Source organism: Miniopterus natalensis, chromosome 17, assembly GCF_054644295.1.
Source record: "Miniopterus natalensis isolate mMinNat1 chromosome 17, mMinNat1.hap1, whole genome shotgun sequence".
Taxonomy (NCBI): Eukaryota; Metazoa; Chordata; class Mammalia; order Chiroptera; family Miniopteridae; genus Miniopterus; species Miniopterus natalensis.
The window spans coordinates 44,781,368-44,798,626 of NC_142097.1; the positions used below are offsets into that span (position 1 = coordinate 44,781,368).

The window sequence follows — 17,259 nt, forward strand, 5'->3', positions numbered from 1 at the left end:
CCCCTCTCCACGTGGGAGACTCCTGCACCCGGCATGTACGTGGGTGCGTCTCAGATGTTAAGACACATCTAGCCGGTGCCTGCTGTGTTCCAAGACAGTCAGAGGAGGCTGCGAGCCGGGGTCCTGAGCACACACCAGGCTAGCAGTGGGGCCTCTGGCATTGGGATTTAGAGCCGCCAAAGGGACGGAGGGATCCACTGAATCACAGGCCTGCCCTCCATCTCCGCAGACCCTGGATGTGTTTGCAGCGGTGGCCTGTACCGAGATGCTGACCCGGGACCTGCTGAAGCCCAGTCCGCAGGCATGGCTGCGGGTGGTAAAGAACCTGACCATACCCCTGGAGCTCCTCTGCTCTGACGGCTACGTGCAGGGCCACGGGAGCAGGGCCAGCAACATCATCAAGGAAGTCAGGTGAGCTTCCGGAGCTGGCGCTCAGGGTCCCTGTCACTGGTGCCCCCCAGGGACTGCTGAGTCCTGGGCACGTCGGGGGGGAAACGAAGACCCAGTACCACTGCGTGGAGGAACCCTCTCCTTGGAACCTCACTTCTTATGTCTGTGGAGCCCACCCGATGCCAGGCTCCACAGCGGTGCTGGAGACACAGAAGAAACGCATTCAGGGGGTGCAGGAGTGACGGGGTGACAGAGAGGCGAGCAGTGCTGTGCTCCCATGGCAGGATTGCGGTGCCCATGGAGCAGCTGGGAAGGACCCCAAGCAGGATTTGGGGTTGGGGGGCAATCCGGGCAGTCATTCCAGGGGAAAAGTCCTGTGCCAGCCTTATGGGCATGGTGGGACTCACCAGGCACAGGCTGAGACAAGAATGTGTGACACTGAGGTACATCCATGAGGGGTGGAGTGGCAGACAAACGTCATGGAGGTTGGGCCCCACAGCACGGGGCTCACACCAGTCTGCCTTCGCCTGCACCCCAATCTGTGGCTCATCTCCCTACCCCAGTGCCCCCTCCTCGTGACATCTCAGGCTCTTCCGTCAGAGCTGAGCGGGGGGGGTCACCCTCTCTTGACAGAAGCCACTGGACTCGCATTTTCTCCGTGGCGCTCTTCGTGGAGCATGTGCTCCTGGGGATCAAGAGCCACACGCCTGAGCTGCAGGAGCTGGTGACCGGCTACGTCTTCTCACTCGATAAGGTGAGCGCTCGGGCTCCACTTGGCAGGCGAGGGTCCGCCTGTCCAAGATGAAGAATGACCGAGGCACAACCTGACCTCTGTCTGCAGGGCAAGGTACTCCTTGCAGCTCCGACAGTTTTAGCTAAAGTACAAAGGAAAGCCATAGCTTAACAGAGAGAGTGGGCGGGAGGAGGAGAGAGACAGAGACAGAGAGAGGGAGAGAGAAACATCCATGTGTGGGACACACGTCAGTGGGTTGCCTCTTGCACTCACCCCGACTAGGGTTGGGGGATTGAACCTGCAACCCCTGTACACGCTCTTGACCGAGAATCGAACCCATGACCCTTTGGTGCACAGGCTGATGCTCTGACACTGAGCCACACCAGCCGGGGCAGTTCTCCATGTTGACCGTTGGGTCCTGTGCCTGCCCTGAGTGCTCGGTCAGTGTGGATCCTTGCATGGAAGCTACTCATGCAGAGAATGGGAGGGGGGAGGAGGGGCTCCGCCCAGGCTCCAGGGGCCCCAGATCAGCCAGGCCACCACTTGCAAAAAATTGGAAACATTCTAAAAGCCCAACAGCGGAAAACAGGTAACTAGTGTACCCATCGGATGGTACCATCCGCAGTGACCACGTGTGAGGGGGACCCGCACGAAGCCATGACGAGAGCAGGCTGCCGAAGCTTAGATACAATGTGACACAATGTTTAAAACCACTCAAACAGTAACAGTATCTTTAGGCTGCAAACAGGTGTCCCGTTCTCTCCGGCAGGGGAGGGATACACTTGCAGTGCAACTTTGTAACATTTTGTTTCTTTAAAACGCCATCTGATGAATGTCAGAGGGATGGAGGAGGGCAGGTGGGTGGAGGGGGAGAGAGTAACCAAAGAATTTATATGCAGATATGCACAACCCAAGGACACGGACAGTGGTGGGGAGGGGGGTGGGACGGGGTGGAATGGGTCATTGGGGAGAAAAGGGGACATCTGTAATATTTTAAACAAAAATTAAAAAAAAAAAAAAGCCATCTAGCTTTCAGTTGGTGTGGCTCCGCTGGTTGAGGGTTGTCCTGTGTAACAAAAGGTCACTGGTCTGATTCCCAGCCAGGGCACGTGCCCAGGTTGCGGGCTCCGTATGGGAGGCACCCGATCAATGTTTCTCTCTCACATAAATGTTCTTCTCTTACTCTCTCCCTCTCTCTGTAAAAAAGAAACAAAAGTGATCTAATGCCAATGCTCCCACGCCAATAAGATTTCTTAAAGCTTGGCGGTAGCTACACAGGCGGTCGTTATATTATCATTTAATGTTTGAAATCTCACAGTGGGAGGAGGGGCGAGACCTGGAAAACAGAGGAAGAAGGGGAAATTGGAGGTTCAGGATGGCCCCCCTCTCCCCAAAGCAGCACCGTCCCAAAGAGCATTCAGAGTGAACGACACGGCCGCGCCCACCTAAGGCCTCACCCTGTGGATGGGCACTGCAGTCCTGGCAGGGGGAGGCTGTATTCGTTGCCCGGGGGGTGTCCTCGCCCGACCCTCCCCCTGCTCACCGCCTTCCTCCTGCAGTGTCTGCAGGGGGACTCGGACATCAAGACGCTCCGGCCCTTTGCAGCCATGATGACCACTCTCCGTGAGTGTGAGGACCGCGCCAGCAAGACCTTCTCCCGGTGAGCTCTGCTGCTGGGGCTCCACAGGGGCGAGAAGTCGGGACCTCTGGGGTTTCTGGCGTCCCCCCACCTGCTTCTGCACCGGCACTGACTGCCGTCCTTGGGTCCCAGGTTCGGGGTCCAGCCGTGCCCCGTCTGCCTGGGAGACGTGCGCAGCCCCGTCTGCCTGCCCTGCGACCACGTGTTCTGCCTGGACTGCGCCAAACGCTGCCTCACCGTGGGGCAGATGAACTGCCCCCTGTGTTTAACCGAGCTGCCCGACGGCTTCTCTCTGGAGGTTTCCCAAGAGAAGAGGTAAAACCCTCTTTTCTCTCCGGGAAGCTTTTCCTTCCTTTTTTTCTAACACGGTATTCAGAAATTTAAGGCTGCTGACCTTAGAAATCCCGACTGCGGGTCCCGGTCCCGGGAGAGACGCTGTGCCCTCCCCCCCGCCCCCCGCCTCGGGGCTGCTGTCTCCCCAGGACACACGCGGGTGTAGATTTGGGAGGCGGCGAAAGAGGCGATCAACCAGGAAGTCACGGGTTGTGCGAAGCCATCACGGGAGACCCACGGGATGTGGGCGGTTATCCTCCTGCTGTGTCACTGCCAGGCACATGCCGTGGCCCGAGGACGAGCCAGCTCTGGGCTCTGCTTTTGGGGGGCAGGTCTTTCCAGTTAGCGGGGGCCCCGTGGGCCTAGCGGCCTCAGCGCACTCGGGAGGGCTTGGCTGCCTCCCTCCCCTCCCTTTGGGGGCGAGCCCGTCGGATGTTGACGGCATGGCTGGTGGGTCCGATGCTCAGAGTGTTCCTAGGAAGAGACGAGTGCGAACTGCCTGGTGCACTTTTCCAGGCCGGCTCTAGTCAACATCGGGAGACACTTGCATCTTTTTTGATTTAAAAGAGCAAAATGCTGCTCTGGCCGGTGTCGCTCCATGGTCAGAGCAGGGTGAGAGGAACCTTTTTCCTACCAGGGGTCATTTGGATATTTATAACATCGTTTCAGACCATACAAAATTAGCTTAAAAATTAGCCATGACAAAAAGCTCTTAGATTTATTGAAGTTTGAGTCCTGCCTGCGGTTCCCTGGGCAGGGCCAGACCCAGTGATTCTGTGGGCTGGACGTTCCCCACCCCTGGGTTGGAGTGTCGCCCCACGCACCGAAAGGTCTCGGGTCTGACTCCCGGTGAAGGGCAGGTACCTGGGTTGCAGGCTCGATCCCTGGCCCCGGTCGGGCTGTGTGCCCGACGCAGCCCATCGATGTGTCCCTCTCATGTAGGTCCTCACGTCCATGTTCCTCTCTCTATAAAAAAAAATCAATGGAAAAAATATCCTTGGGCTCTGCCTATGTGGCTCAGCAGTTGAGCATCGACCGAGGATCCAGGCGATCGTGGTTCGATCCCCGGTCGGGACACAGGCCCGGGCCGCGGGCTCGATGCCCACCAGGGGACGTGCAGGACGCAGCCGGTCAATGACTCTCATCATGATGTTTCTCTCTCTCTCTCCCCCTCTTTCTTCCTCTCCCTCTGGAATTAATAAAAATATATTTTAAAAAACACACACCAAAACCCCCAAAACATCGAAATGCTGTCCGTATCCCAAGCACCACGTGTGGAAGGAACCCAGGCCCTCCCCACGCGCCTTTGACTGTGGTTTCTGCCCATCGCCAGGGCCGCCATCGAGAAGCACGCCCACTTCCGACGCCTGTGCATCGGCTTCTTTGTGGACCTGGTGTCCACCATGTGCTTCAAGGACAACTGTCCCCCGCACAAGGACGTGGTCCAGACTCTGCTGTCCTTGCTGTTTGTGCAGAAGAAGCCCCTACGGGTCATGCCCCAGGGTACGAAGCGCTCCCGTAGACCTAAGCGCCCAGTCCCCTCGCTCGTGCGTCCCACGCGGACGCTGGGCTCACCTGTCTCTCTCTGGTTGAAGAGCGCTGCTGCGAACACACGAAGGCTCTGTCCCCATTTGACGACGTCGTGGACAAGACGCCCGTCATCCGCTCCGTGGTCCTGAAACTGCTCCTGAAGTACAGGTGGGCACGAGGGCGGACGCGGTCCACACCGCCGTGACGTCGGGGACACGACAGCCAGGGGCGGGAAGGGGGCCGGGCGACGGGGCTCGGCCGGGTGCCGCGTCCGTCTGGACTCCTGGGGAGCCTGTGAGGTCACGACTATTTTTTAAACAATACGAGGATGCTTCGCCCGTTTCAACACGTGGGCGTGGGTGTCGCCGTTCCTGCCGCGGCGACGGTGTTTCACGTTCCTCCGACCTTGCGCCAGAATGTTTCCAGCAACATCGGGCCGCGTGCCCCAGCTACGTAGGCAGGTTGCGAGGGCGCGAAGCAGGCTCCCCCCGCGTTTCCCCCGTTTTTGCAGAGTGGGTTTTCGGACCTGCGGTGACCAGGCCTGACGCCTCTCTCTCCCCGCAGCTTCCACGAGGTGAAGGACTACATTCAGGACTACCTGTCCCAGCTGGAGCAGAGCGCGTTCGTGGCCGAGGACAAGACGGAGCTGTACCTGCTCTTCAGCAGCTGCCTGGAGGTGAGCTCGCCGCCCCCTGCGCCTCTTTCCCGGGCTCGGCGGGCCACGCGCCGTGTGCAAAACGGGAACGTGCTTCTGGAAGCTCACAGGCGTGAGTTTAGTGGGGAAAACGAGCCGGCGCCGTGCTCCACGTAGGAGCCAGGGACCGCGGCTGCTGCCCTCGGTGACGGCCTGAGCTGGCGCCGCCTGAGCGAGGCCCAGCCCCGGGGGACGCAGCCCTGGGGCTGGCGGAGCTCAGTGCGGGGGGAGGGGGGCGACGAGCCCCTGCAGTCGCATCCCCCTCGTATTTGGGGGTGCAGGGTGCAGCATCCCCCCTGCCAGGCCGGCTCAGCGGGCGGAGCACCCTCCCGCGCACCGGAAGGCTGCGGGTCCGATTCCCGGTCAGGGCGCATACCTGGGTTGGGGCTTTGATCCCGGGGGGCGGTGCCAGCTGGAAGCCACGGCCCGCGTTTCTCTCCCTCTCTCTCTCTCTCCCCCTCTTCCTGTCTTGTAGGATCAATAGCAAAATGTTCAAAATCCTCTGGTGAGGGTTTTAAAAAAATTAAGAGGAACAATATTCTTTTGTGTCTGGTTCCCCAGGACTCGATGCACGAGGATAGTGCTCTGTCCACCAGCGATGGCGCGAAATGCCTCAGGGAGGGCGCCCAGTTCCTCCGGGAGTGTCTGCCCAGGAGGCGGGCCCGGGACGCCGCCCGCGAGGCCTCGGTGGAGCACCTGCAGGAGATGGCCAGGATCCGCCTCTGCCTGGACAGGGCCGCCGAGGTCCTCGCCGAGCTCCGGGAGGGCTCGGGCAAGTCCTCCCCGCACCCCTCCTCGCCTCTGCTCGGAGACCCCGTTGTCTGGAGACTCGGGGAGTGTGGGCGCCCGGTCCTCGGGATAATACCCGCCTCCTTCTCAAGCGGTGGCTTACCCCGCGGTCCTGTTTCGGGGCTTCGTGCCGGGGACAGTGACGACCATGCTGACTGCTTCCTCCTCACCCCTGCAGAGCCGACCAAGGACCAGCAGCAGTACCTGCGGCAGGTGGAGCTCTTCTGCACCCAGGTCCAGAACGACTGGTACCGGGTGTACCTGGTGAGGAAGCTCGCGAGCCAGCAGGGTTTGGAGTTTGTGCAGAGTTTCTCCCGGCCCCGCCACCCGGCCCAGTGGGTGTTTCCCAAGGAAGTCATCGAGCGGCAGGTGAGGAGCCTCCCCGAAGCCCTGGGGCGGCCACGCCTTGGGCACCGCGTCCCTCCCTCCCTGCCCCCCACCCCCTCCCGCTCCGGGAAAGGTGGCGCCTGGGCCCCGGTGACCTCCCCTGGCCGTGACCTGGAGCCGCCCGCCCGCCCGCCGTAGGGAAAGGGCGTGTGCGTGTTCGGGCTGCTGCCCTCGTGCCCCTGCCAAGCCGGCGTTGGCATCACTCCTGATGGAGTTGGACACAGAGGAAGCAAGGAAAGGCTCCGTGGCTGTGCTTTCCACGCAGTGGAAGGGCCTCGGCTCGCGGGCCAGGCCTTGCTGTCCTCGGCAGGCGGAGATGGGGGCACCGGGAGTCATTTTTCCTCCAGGCCTCTCAGTGGACCTCTCCTCGCGCGCAGAAGTGAAAACGTTCTTACTGTCCCGGGTTATAGAAATGGCACTATGAACCCTGGCTGTTTTTCAAATTTTGTTTTTATTGATTTTAGAGAGACAGGAAGAGAGAGGGAGAGAGAGAGAAACATCGAGATGAGAGGATCACGGATCGGCCGCCTCCTGCAGCCGGGGGCCCCCGACTGGGGATCGAGCCCTCAGCCCGGGCATGTGCCCTGACCGGGAATCAAACCGTGACCTCCTGGTTCCTGGGTCGATGCTCAACCACTGAGCATGTAGGCCAGGCAACCCTGGCTGTTTTTACTGCCACCTGGAGCTTAGATTGACATAGTGACGTCCCCTGGGCTCCGGAGCGCCTGTGAGTGAGACAGGCCGCCGCTGCGAGGCTGCCTCGCCTCCCCGCCCTCCGCCCACCCCCCGGCCTCGCCCTGCCTCGGGCCAACCGGGACCCCAGTTCCAGGCCGTCAAACCTCCAATGATTACCCGGTTCCTTGCTAAACATCCCCCACGTCAAACCTCCAATGATTACCCGGTTCCTTGCTAAACATCCCCCACGGTCCCCGCTGTTATGAACCCTGTGTTCCTGGGGTTGCAGGAGGCCCAGCCCAGCCAGATGGATCGCTACCTGGTGCACGGACCGGAGTACAAGGTTGTCCGGGACACGGTGGGCAGAGCCGTCCTGGAGTGCAGGCCCGAGGCCATCGCGGCCGCCCTGGAGGTAGGACAGGTCCAGGCTCCTCCGCACAGAGTGGGGCCCCTCAGAACGTGCTCTTTCCCCGGTTATGTCAGACGACACTGTGGAAGGTGCCCAGAGGGTGGCAGCCACTCTGGGAGTCACAGGCCTGTGGCCTCCGTGGCCCACCCGGCCAACCAGGACAGTGGCTGTCGTCGAGCTGGGTGCACAGACCTGCTTGGCCTCACGGACCCGCCGAGGCCATCCGTGTCGTCGGGTGCTCTGATGTGTCTGCGTTCGTCACGTCCCCTAGTCCCCTCGGATCACGTCCTCCAAGATCGCTCTGATGGGACATGTGCGGGCACGGCGCCACAGTCCTGTGTGTGCTGGTCACGAGTGCGCGTGACCCTGTGTGTGCCCGTTTTGAGAAAGATGCAAGGTTTTGAGAACCTCACTTCTGTTGTTGTTACTCCTCACCTGAGGGTGTTTTTTCCATTGACTTTTAGAGACTGTAAGGGGGGGAGAGAGGGATGGATGGATGGATGGATGGATAGATAGAAGATAGATAGATAGATAGATAGATAGATAGATAGATAGATAGATAGATAGATAGATGAGATCGACGGGTTGCCTCCCACACTCGCCCCGGCTGGGACCAGGAATCAAACCTGCGACCCTTTGGTCCACAGGCCGAAGCTCTAACCACTGAGCTGCCGGGCAGGCCTAGAGCCTCATCTTTAACGTGTTCCGACCTGGCTTCCTTCTCGAGTCCCGTTTACCCTGACGCTGTGCCAGGGAAAGAGGGAACCTTTCCTGTGCCCAGGAAGCATTTCGGGGACCAGTGACGCCATCAGAAAGGGGACAGACGGGGATCTGTTGCTCTGTCACGAGACTCCCGGTGCCTGCGCCCTGAGTTCAGTGACTGCTCTATGAACTTCGCAGTCTCAGAGCCGTTGCCCGCGGGTGCAGGGCGCAGGGTCTCGGAAAAGTCTTCCCCCCTCACGGTTTGGGAGCCCGTGGGTAGCGCTGGACCACACGGCCGAGCCCCCCTTGCCGTCCTTGCTCTCCCAGGCCTGCGGCGGCTCCCGGGCTCAGCGGGCTGTGTACCTCCTGCTGGCGCTTTTCCGAGAGGTCTCCACCCTGTACAGGGCCCGCAGCGCCCGCCTGCACCCCAAGCCGGAGGTGAGTGCCGGCCTCCGGGGCCGTGGACTTTCCGGGAAGGAGGTTTTCACCCGTCTCACGTGGAGGGGCTGCTTTCTGTGTTACCCAAAGCTTCTAGAACTATAGTTAAAACAGAAGTCGGGGCCGTAAGATCCCATTTATTGGCCAGAGCGGAACATCGGAACGCGTGCGGGGGCCTGGGGTGCGGTCTGCACAGGGACCCGCTCCTGCCCGGACGGGCCCCTCCCCCGGCAGCGGCCCAGCCCCGTTTCCCGTGATGTTCGACGGGTGTTTGGTGTCAGGACGCGCGGCTGACCCAAAAGCACGGCGCCGTCTCCCTCACGTTTCGACGCTGAACCACGTTCTCCCGTCAGGGACGCGAGGCCCTGAGCAAGTTCGTTGAAGAGAGCCAGGCCCTGCCCGCTGACGCGAGAGATTTTGCGCTGTCCCTCGTGACCAACGCCCTGCCCCTGCTGAGGATGGAGGGCCCCCGGGACGGCCGCCTCGACGACACCGTGGCGGAAATGGCCGTTCACGCTGCGACCGTTCTCCTCTGCGGACAGGACCGCGTCCTGGAGCCCCTGAGGAACTTGGCCTTCTCCCCAGGCACCATGGCGGTAAGAGCCCCCCGAGCCCGCGGTGGCCACGTGGCGGGGTGTCCCGCAGACCCCCAGCCTGTGTGGGGCCACCGCTGACCTGTTCACGCTCTCCAGGCCCTGTCGGCCTCTGTCGCAGCCGATCCCTAGTCCGCAGCGATGGAGAGAATCTTCCCTCGCCCCCTGAGTCTCCAGAGAGCTGTTATATTTTCTTTCTTTCTTTTAAAAAAAAAAGTATGTTTTTATTGATGTTTTAGAGAGAGAGGGAGACAGAGAGAGAAACATTAATGTGGAGAGAGAGCCATGGATCGGCCGCCTCCTGCCCGCCCCTGCTGGGCATCGAGCCCGCAGCCCGGGCCTGGGCCCTGGCCGGGAATCGAACCAGCGACCTCTCGGCTCCTGGGCCGACGCTCCCGCGCGGAGCCACGCCGGCCCGGCTGTGGCGCTTCCTCCACAGGCAGCTCCTGAGGTCAAGCGGAAAGGAACCGGGTGTTCCCGCCCTTGCTGTCTCCTGCCTGCGCCGCTGAAGCGAACGCTGCTCTCTCGTGTTTTTTCAGATGGCGTATCTCCCGACGATGCCCGAGGACCTGCTGGCTCAAGCCGCACAGTGGGAGGGGCTGACCCAAGTCCGCTGGTACAGTAAGTGTTGGCGTCTGGGACGGTCACGGTCCTGAGTTTCGACAAACTTCCCAGCGCCACATGCGCCGTCGGCGTAGAGCAGGGCCCGTTGCGGCCGGCGCCGTGGGTGCTGCGGCAGGACATGGGTGACCCTCGTCCCGTCCTTCCTGGTCTCGGGGAGGCCTGCGGGACGTGCTTCCCTCCCCTGGAAGCAGGGGGCCTGGGAACCCCGCCCGAGGCTCGGCCGAGCACAGGCCAGCGCTTGACCCAAACACAGTCCTTTCAGGCAAATGACGCTGGGACACAGAACCGTGTAGCCCTGGCTTTATGTCAGTCCTGCTGGTGACCGAGGAAACGATCCTTTTAAACTAGCTTCAAAAGCTGTTATAAAACGTACTCGTGGCAAAAAACAGAATCCTCAAGAACAGAGTAAAAGCCCGTCCCCCTGCCGCCCAGAGCAGCCCTGGCCGGGTGTGGAAGCCGGTGTCCCCGGCTCCTTAGAATTCAGCTCAGAGACGCTGTCCCACTCGCGCCCGGGACGCCTGCCCTGCGTCCTGCGCGGCGAGGCCGGAGAGGAGACCGCTCGCTCTCCCTCGGCACCGCAGGCGGGTCGTCAGGTGACACCCCACCAGCTCACATGTGCCCTGTTCTTTCAACAGCGTGTCCCCAAGGTCACCTGTGTTCCGTGGGAGAGGTGAGTCTTGGTGTTTGGGGGGCTCAGGTGTGTGTTCCTTCGGGTCTGCGGGGGGCATGGAGGGAGGGAGATGCAGGTGCCGACCTTCCGGGACAACACAGGCCCTGAGGGCTGTTCAGAGTCTTCCAGCTAAGCCTCTCCACGGAGCTCGGGGCGTTCGGCCATCCTCTCGGCCTCAGCTTCGCACACGCGTCTTTGTTGACATATAGACGTCTTTACTGACGTCGGAGAGGACGGGAGAGGGAGGGAGAGAGGAACGTCAATGCTGAGAGTCGTTCATCGGCTGCCTCCCGCTCGGCCCCCACTGGGGGTCGAGCCTGGACCCGGGCCTGTGCCCTGCCCGGGCATCGAGCCGCGGTCTCCCGGCTCATAGGGCCGTGCTCGACCGCTGAGCCGCACCGGCCGGGCCTACGGTTACACTTTGTGGAACAAGATATTTCCCTGATGGGGCTGAGGAGATGCTGTGTTCCTGGTGTCAGAAAACGAAGCCCTGAGACTGGCATTTGCGGGGGGGGGGTGCAGAAAGAGACGCAGCCCGGGAGGGAAGACCGGCTAGGCGCTTTCATTATTCTGTTAGGGAGGGAAAGTCCAAATGTGCCCACGTTGAACATAATCTGCATGGAACACGTGCACTGCCCCCCAAGTACGTGTGCCGGTGGGCACTCGGGGGCAGCCCTGCCCCGTGCTGAGCCGGCCCCACCTCCGTGGCCCCCGCCTCCCCACAGTGCGGCCAGCCCATGGAGCAGAGCGTGTGCATCGACTGCGGCCTGCCCGTCGGAGGGATGAATCACAGGCCCAACACAGGATTCAAGATCGTCCAGTACGTAAGACTGCCTCCCTCTCGCGGGTCAGATCCTGGGCACGGGCCGTCTCCATTCTAGATGGTAAACTGGCACTAAGCGTGGTGTCACTACGGAGATGCACTTGGACCGGTGACAGGCCGGGTGTCAGGCCGCGGCCCCTGTGGTCAAACCACGGCCACGGGGGTGGGTCTGTCATTGGTTTGCTGGGCTCTTAAATGCAGGCAGAAGACGTATTAGCACTTATTTCTGTTTTGTTTTTTTTGTCTTCACCCGAGGATATCTTCCCATCGTTTTTAGAGAGAGTGGGAGGGAGGGAGGGAGAGAGAAACATCGATGTGAGAGGGAGACATCGGCTGGTTGCCTCCCTCGCATGCCCCAGCCGGGGCCGGGGATCGAACCTGCAGCCCAGATACGTTCCCTTGATCAGGAATCGAACCCGAGACCCTTGGGGGGGGGGGCAGATGCTCTAACCACTGACCCACCCGGGCCAGGGCCACACAGAGCACGTAGGAATGTGAGTGCTTGTTAATGCAGGCGTCCTCCCCGTGGCCCGCTCCCCTCCGAGGACAGGAAGGGGCGCTGCCTGGAGGCGGGGCCGGGCCTTTCCGCGGCCGTCAGACAGCCTGGCCACAGATCAGAACAGTCCCACCTGTCGTCTCCCTAAACCACCAGCGTGTCCTGGGCCCACCCACACAGGGTGTCCCAAAAAGACGTATACACATGTAATTATTAATTCCAACGTGTTGAGTCTGAAAAGAAAGAAACCTCATTTGAACTCTCAGCGGTCAAAATGTGTAGACATTTTTGGGGGACGGGACACCCCGTATTTCTGCAACTGGACATGCCTATCACGCGGCCCCTGCCCTCCGGGCGTGGTCGGAACGCCTCCGCCCAACCTCGGGTCCCAGCCTTCCGTCTGGGAAAAGGAGACCGACCTGCCCGCGTCCCCACCCAGTCGATGCCAGCCGTCCCAGGCTCGGGCTGCCCTGAGCCCCCCTTCAGTCCCCACGGGTTCCGGTGGAAGAGGCAGGTCCAGACGGCACCGAATGCCGCTTCCTTCGGCCGCTTCTCCCGGAGAGGGCTGTGGGCTCCGGTCGGCCAGGCAGGCGGTTCTGGGAGGAGAGAGGCCTTAGGAGAAGGGTCTGGGCTTCCCAGAAAAAGTGCTTTCAGCGTTATTTTCTCCCGAAACGTGCCCCTGGCCTCGGGCCGGAGGGATCTGGGCGTGCCCCAGCCCCGAGAGGAGTGACCTTCAGCCCTCGCCTTCTCTTCTGCGCTCTCCAGAGACTTCACGGATAGAACTCAGACCGGCCACGTGCTGGGGAGCCCGCCCCCCCGGGACCAGGCGGTGGTGTCGGACCGGGAGCTGTCCCCGGCGGTCTTCCTGCTCGCCCGGCTGCTCACTCACCTGGCTATGCTTTTGGGAGCAGCCCACAGCCCGCAGGTACCGTGCCCGGCGGCCCAGCCCTGCGCCCCGTCCCCCCCGCGGTGGGCGGTGGCCGTGTCACAGGGTCCTAGCCTCTCCTCGGGCTTTGGATTGGCCTCCGCTACCTCGCCCAGCGGGTGACGAAGTTTATACACCCTCAAGTCCATTTTTTAAATTTTACCTTATGTTTAAATTTTTATTCATCCTCGCGCAAGGATATTTTCTCCCCCCTGGTATATTTTTAGAGAGGGCGGGAGGAAGGGAAGGGGAGAGAGAGACGCCTCGACCAGTTGCCTCCCGCACGCGCCCCGACCGGGGCTGGGGATCGAACTTGCCACCCAGGTCCGTGCCATTGACCGGAATCGAACCCGGGACCCTTCGGTCTGCGGGCCGACGCTCTAGCCGCTGAGCCGCACCGGCCAGGCCCAGTCGTGGCCTTCCCGTGTGGGGCTCCGCTCGGGGGCAGGGGGAGCGTGAGTTTCCTCCGAGTCACTGAACCACTGGGCCAGCGCTGAGGAGCCCCGTGCCCCTCCCGCGATCCCAGGGCCCCTGCCCGCTCCTCGCCTTCCCGCCTCCGCTGCGAGAACCCGCTGACGTCGCTGGTTTCTGACTCAGGGCTGGCGTGTGTGTGTGTGTCCCCCCCCCCCCGTCTCCTCCCCACACGGGGCCTTTTCTGACACGATGTCCCCCGGCTCTGCCTCAGGCCCTGGTTGGCATCATCAAGCCCCCCGTGACGGACCCGGGGGCGTTTCTGCAGCAGCACATCCAGAGGGACCTGGAGCAGCTGATGAAGACTCTGGGCAAGAGCGCCGACGACACGGCCAGCGTGGTCCACCTCGTCCTGCGCAGCCTGCTCGAGGGCCAGCGCCGCCCCTCTGGCCGGGGTAAGGGGCCGGGCGAGGGTGCCCGCCGGGGCCCGGGAGCATGGCTGCCGAGAATGCAGGGCCCGGGGCAGACGGAAGGGTGCCTGGGGTGTGGCGCCCGGTGGGCAGACGGGACGCAGGGTGCCTGCTGGCGGCGGGAGGGACGCCCCTGCTCTGCCCCGTCCATGCTCCCCCTGGGCACAGGCGTCAGGTGCATGTGGGGGCTTTGTAGTCTCCAGAGTCAGGGACGGGAGCAGCAGGAGCCGTGTTTATTTATTTATCTTATTGATTTATATTTGTCCATTCTACCCAAGGGTATTTCTTCCATTGACTTTAGACAGAGTGGGCGGGGGAGAGGAGCAGAGAGAGGGAGAGAAACACCCGAGGGAGCGACACAGCGACTGGTTGCCTCCCGCACGTGCCTTCAACGGGGCGGGGAACCTGCAGCCCAGGCCCGTGCCCTTGAGCAGGATTCGAACCCGAGACCCTTCGGTGCACAAGCCGACACTCTAACCACCGAGGCACTGGGGCCGGGGCGGGAGCCATTTCTAAATACTCAGCTCAATTTATACGAAGATATCCGCCCCTGCCCCCTGAAAAAAGGGGACGTTATTTCAGGCCGGCCGGTGTTTAGCGTTCGCCGCGTTAGGCGGCGGTGGGTTCTGTCCCTGGGGCAACCCACACATTCTTCTTCGCAGGGCCTTTCGATTTCGACGCAGTCTTGTCCACCAAGGCAAAGAGAAACTCCTGGGAAAAGGTCACGGAGAAGATCGTGTTGCCTCAGCTAGAGGTAAGCGGGGAGGGGTCACGGCGACCGGCCGCGCTCGCCGAGGACGCTCGGTGGGGCTTTCCCGGGCAGCCTGGGCGCTCGGCCGGCGCCCCTGGGGGAAGGCTGCTGCAGCCCGCGGCCAAGCTCGGACCCAGCTGGGCCGGACCCAGGCCGCCCACCCTCCCGAGGCCCGCGGGTGAGTCAGGCGGAGACGCGGCTGGGGGTCCAGAACGCGCGGGGCGCAGTCTACCGTCCGTCTCGTTTTACAGCGGGTTGTGAGGGCCAGAGGCAGAGATCAGCTACCACACGCAGCCCCGCAGAAAATGTCCTGGCGGCCCTAGGCTAGCGGCTCCCGTCAGACGGGGCTGCTCCGGGGGAACGGGCCCTCGGGGGTGAACGTCAGCGAGTGACGGGGAGCCCCCTTCCCGCAGGGCGTGTGGGTTCTCATGGAAGTTCACCAGCGTGCCTGTCCCATCGTGTGTGGAACAAGCGGGTCAGACGCCCTGGCTTTTCCGGGGGACGCGTCACCAGGCGTCCCCGGCTGTTCCCGGCGGTGCCTCACGCCCTGCGCCCCATGTCGCTTTCCTCGCCTAGCGTCTGGATAAAACCCTCCTGGAGGTGAACGCTCTCATCAGCCGCGACGAGCGGGTCAGCTCCAACCCCGTGGCCAGAATCGTGTTCGGGGACCCGGCGGCCTTCCTGCCTCAGCTGCCCCGGGACAGCAAGGTTCATTGCTCCAGGATGTGGAGCTGCCGGACCCGGATCACCCTGGAGCACCTGCGGCACGTCGTGGAGCAGAAAAACGGCAAGGAAACGGTGCCCCTGCTCTGGAGGTTCCTGCAGAAGGTAGGCCCCGGGGCCCGGCGCGGAGCCAGCCTGGTCCTCACGGGCGGGCGGCTGACACCCTGCTTCAGGGTTGGATCATTTTTTGTTTTTTTTTGTTAATCTTCATCCAAGGATTTTTAAATTTTTTTAGAGTTTAGGAAAGTTCATTTATTTATTTTTATTTTTTATTGATTTCAGAGAGAGGAAGGGAGAGGGGGAGAGAGAGAGAAACATCCATGGTGAGAGAGTCACGGATCGGCTGCCTCCTGGGGATCGAGCCCGCGAGCCGGGCCGTGCCCTGACCGGGAATGGAACCGTGACCTCTGGGTGCACGGCCCAGTGCTCAACCCCCGAGCCACGCCGGCCGGGCGGCCTTGCATTTTCTATGGCAGTCGCCCAGTCGTTTCCCTCCAGGGACCGGTGTTTGCAGCTGAGCGAGAAGTGACGTGTGGGGCGTAGGACGTGTGGCTACGTGGCGAGCCACCGGGAGCTGCTTGCCCACGGCGTGGGGCAGCCTGTTCCCTGTTTCCAAGGGTCACGTGTAAAATGCCACATTGCCTGGACGACAGTAGGAACGCACGCCCTGAGCCCGCCGCGCGGTCCGTTTCCTCGGCGACACTTTCTCGGCAAACGGGAGGTGTAACCAGACGGTCTCCCCCCTCCCCAGGAAGCGGAGCTGAGGCTGGTGAAGTTCCTGCCCGAGATCCTGGCCCTGCAGAGGGATCTAGTGACTCGGTTCCAGAACGTTCCCGAAGCTGCGTACCAGTCCATCGGGGACTTCATCAACAGCCACAGCTCAGGTAGGACTCTGCTGTCCCAGGAGGTCAGGACGCCTTGTTCGGTGGCTCAAGGATCACGTCAGTTGGGGGTGATCAGCTGCGGGGAGGGCAGTTTGGGGCTACCGGGCACTTTTCTCATGAGGCCGGGGCGACCACGAACCCCAGAACACGGCAGAGGCTGTGCTATAGCCTTGCTCTGCTCCCCAAACTCAGCCACGGTGCTCACAGGGCATTTGGGGCGCTTTGGGACAGAGAGTGCGTGGCCACGCGGGCCTGACCCGGACGGGTGGGCCCGTGTTTGACAGAGGGGCTGCGGGAGCTGTTCCGCCGCAGAGTCACCGTGTTTCTGTCCACGTGGAACAAGCTGAGGAGGTCACTGGAGACCCAGGGTGAGTGAGGGAACAGCGCAGGGGGACCGCCCCATGTCCCGTCTCCAGTCCCCATCCCCGGGCAGCAGCCTGCTCCCCACGTTGGACGCTGACTCTGCTCTGTGGGCGGCTGAGAAAACCCACCCTCCGTCCTCTTGGATTTGTCCATGTGGAAACAGGAGGGAGTTCAGCCCAGCCGGTGTGGCTCAGCGGTTGAGCATCACCCTATGAACCAGGAGGTCACTGGTTCGATTCCCGGTCAGGGCACAGGCCCGGGTTATGGGTTCAATCTCCAGTGGGGGGCGAGCAGGAGGCAGCCAGTCCATGACTCTCATCATTGATGTTTCTCTCTCTCTCCCTCTCTCTGAAGTCAATAAATATACATATATATATAATCATATATATATATACACACACACACATACATATATATATATATATTTTTTTAAAGAGGGAGTTGAGACCACTGGGACTGGGCGGTACATAGAGCCGGAGGTAGGGCCTCAGAGAGGCCCTGGGCCAGCTCCGCGGGGCTGAGGCTTCCGGCCGCTGCTACTGCTGGGGCCTCCCGGGCCCCGTGCTGGGCAGGAAGCCGCGGATCAGCTGCTGAGGAGGAGCCCTGTCCTCTCAGGTGAGATCAAGCTGCCTGAGGGCTACTGCAGAGCCGACCTGGACCTGGACGCGGACTTCGAGGTCATCCTGCCGCGTCGCCAGGGCCGGGGCCTCTGCTCCACCGCCTTGGTCAGCTACCTCATCGCCCTGCACAACGACATGGTCTACACGGTGGAAAAGTTCTCCGAGGAAAGCAATAGGTGAGGGTGCA

The 17,259-nt window shown here is 61.8% G+C and overlaps 1 protein-coding gene across 1 annotated transcript in view; it reads left to right on the forward strand.

The window, feature by feature from the left end:
• RNF213 (ring finger protein 213) overlaps positions 1–17,259 on the forward strand; it is a 66,772-nt gene that overhangs the window by 44,857 nt on the left and 4,656 nt on the right. The window contains exons 41-62 of the mRNA XM_087825772.1: positions 230–411; positions 1,024–1,144; positions 2,683–2,783; positions 2,895–3,077; positions 4,429–4,598; positions 4,691–4,793; positions 5,190–5,301; positions 5,881–6,091; positions 6,287–6,477; positions 7,460–7,582; positions 8,609–8,719; positions 9,073–9,315; positions 9,852–9,933; positions 10,572–10,606; positions 11,332–11,426; positions 12,691–12,850; positions 13,536–13,716; positions 14,394–14,485; positions 15,059–15,310; positions 15,957–16,089; positions 16,374–16,457; positions 17,068–17,248. Of these exons, the coding sequence (XP_087681898.1) occupies positions 230–411; positions 1,024–1,144; positions 2,683–2,783; positions 2,895–3,077; positions 4,429–4,598; positions 4,691–4,793; positions 5,190–5,301; positions 5,881–6,091; positions 6,287–6,477; positions 7,460–7,582; positions 8,609–8,719; positions 9,073–9,315; positions 9,852–9,933; positions 10,572–10,606; positions 11,332–11,426; positions 12,691–12,850; positions 13,536–13,716; positions 14,394–14,485; positions 15,059–15,310; positions 15,957–16,089; positions 16,374–16,457; positions 17,068–17,248 (3,146 nt within the window). The remainder of the gene's footprint in view (positions 1–229; positions 412–1,023; positions 1,145–2,682; positions 2,784–2,894; positions 3,078–4,428; positions 4,599–4,690; positions 4,794–5,189; positions 5,302–5,880; positions 6,092–6,286; positions 6,478–7,459; positions 7,583–8,608; positions 8,720–9,072; positions 9,316–9,851; positions 9,934–10,571; positions 10,607–11,331; positions 11,427–12,690; positions 12,851–13,535; positions 13,717–14,393; positions 14,486–15,058; positions 15,311–15,956; positions 16,090–16,373; positions 16,458–17,067; positions 17,249–17,259) is intronic.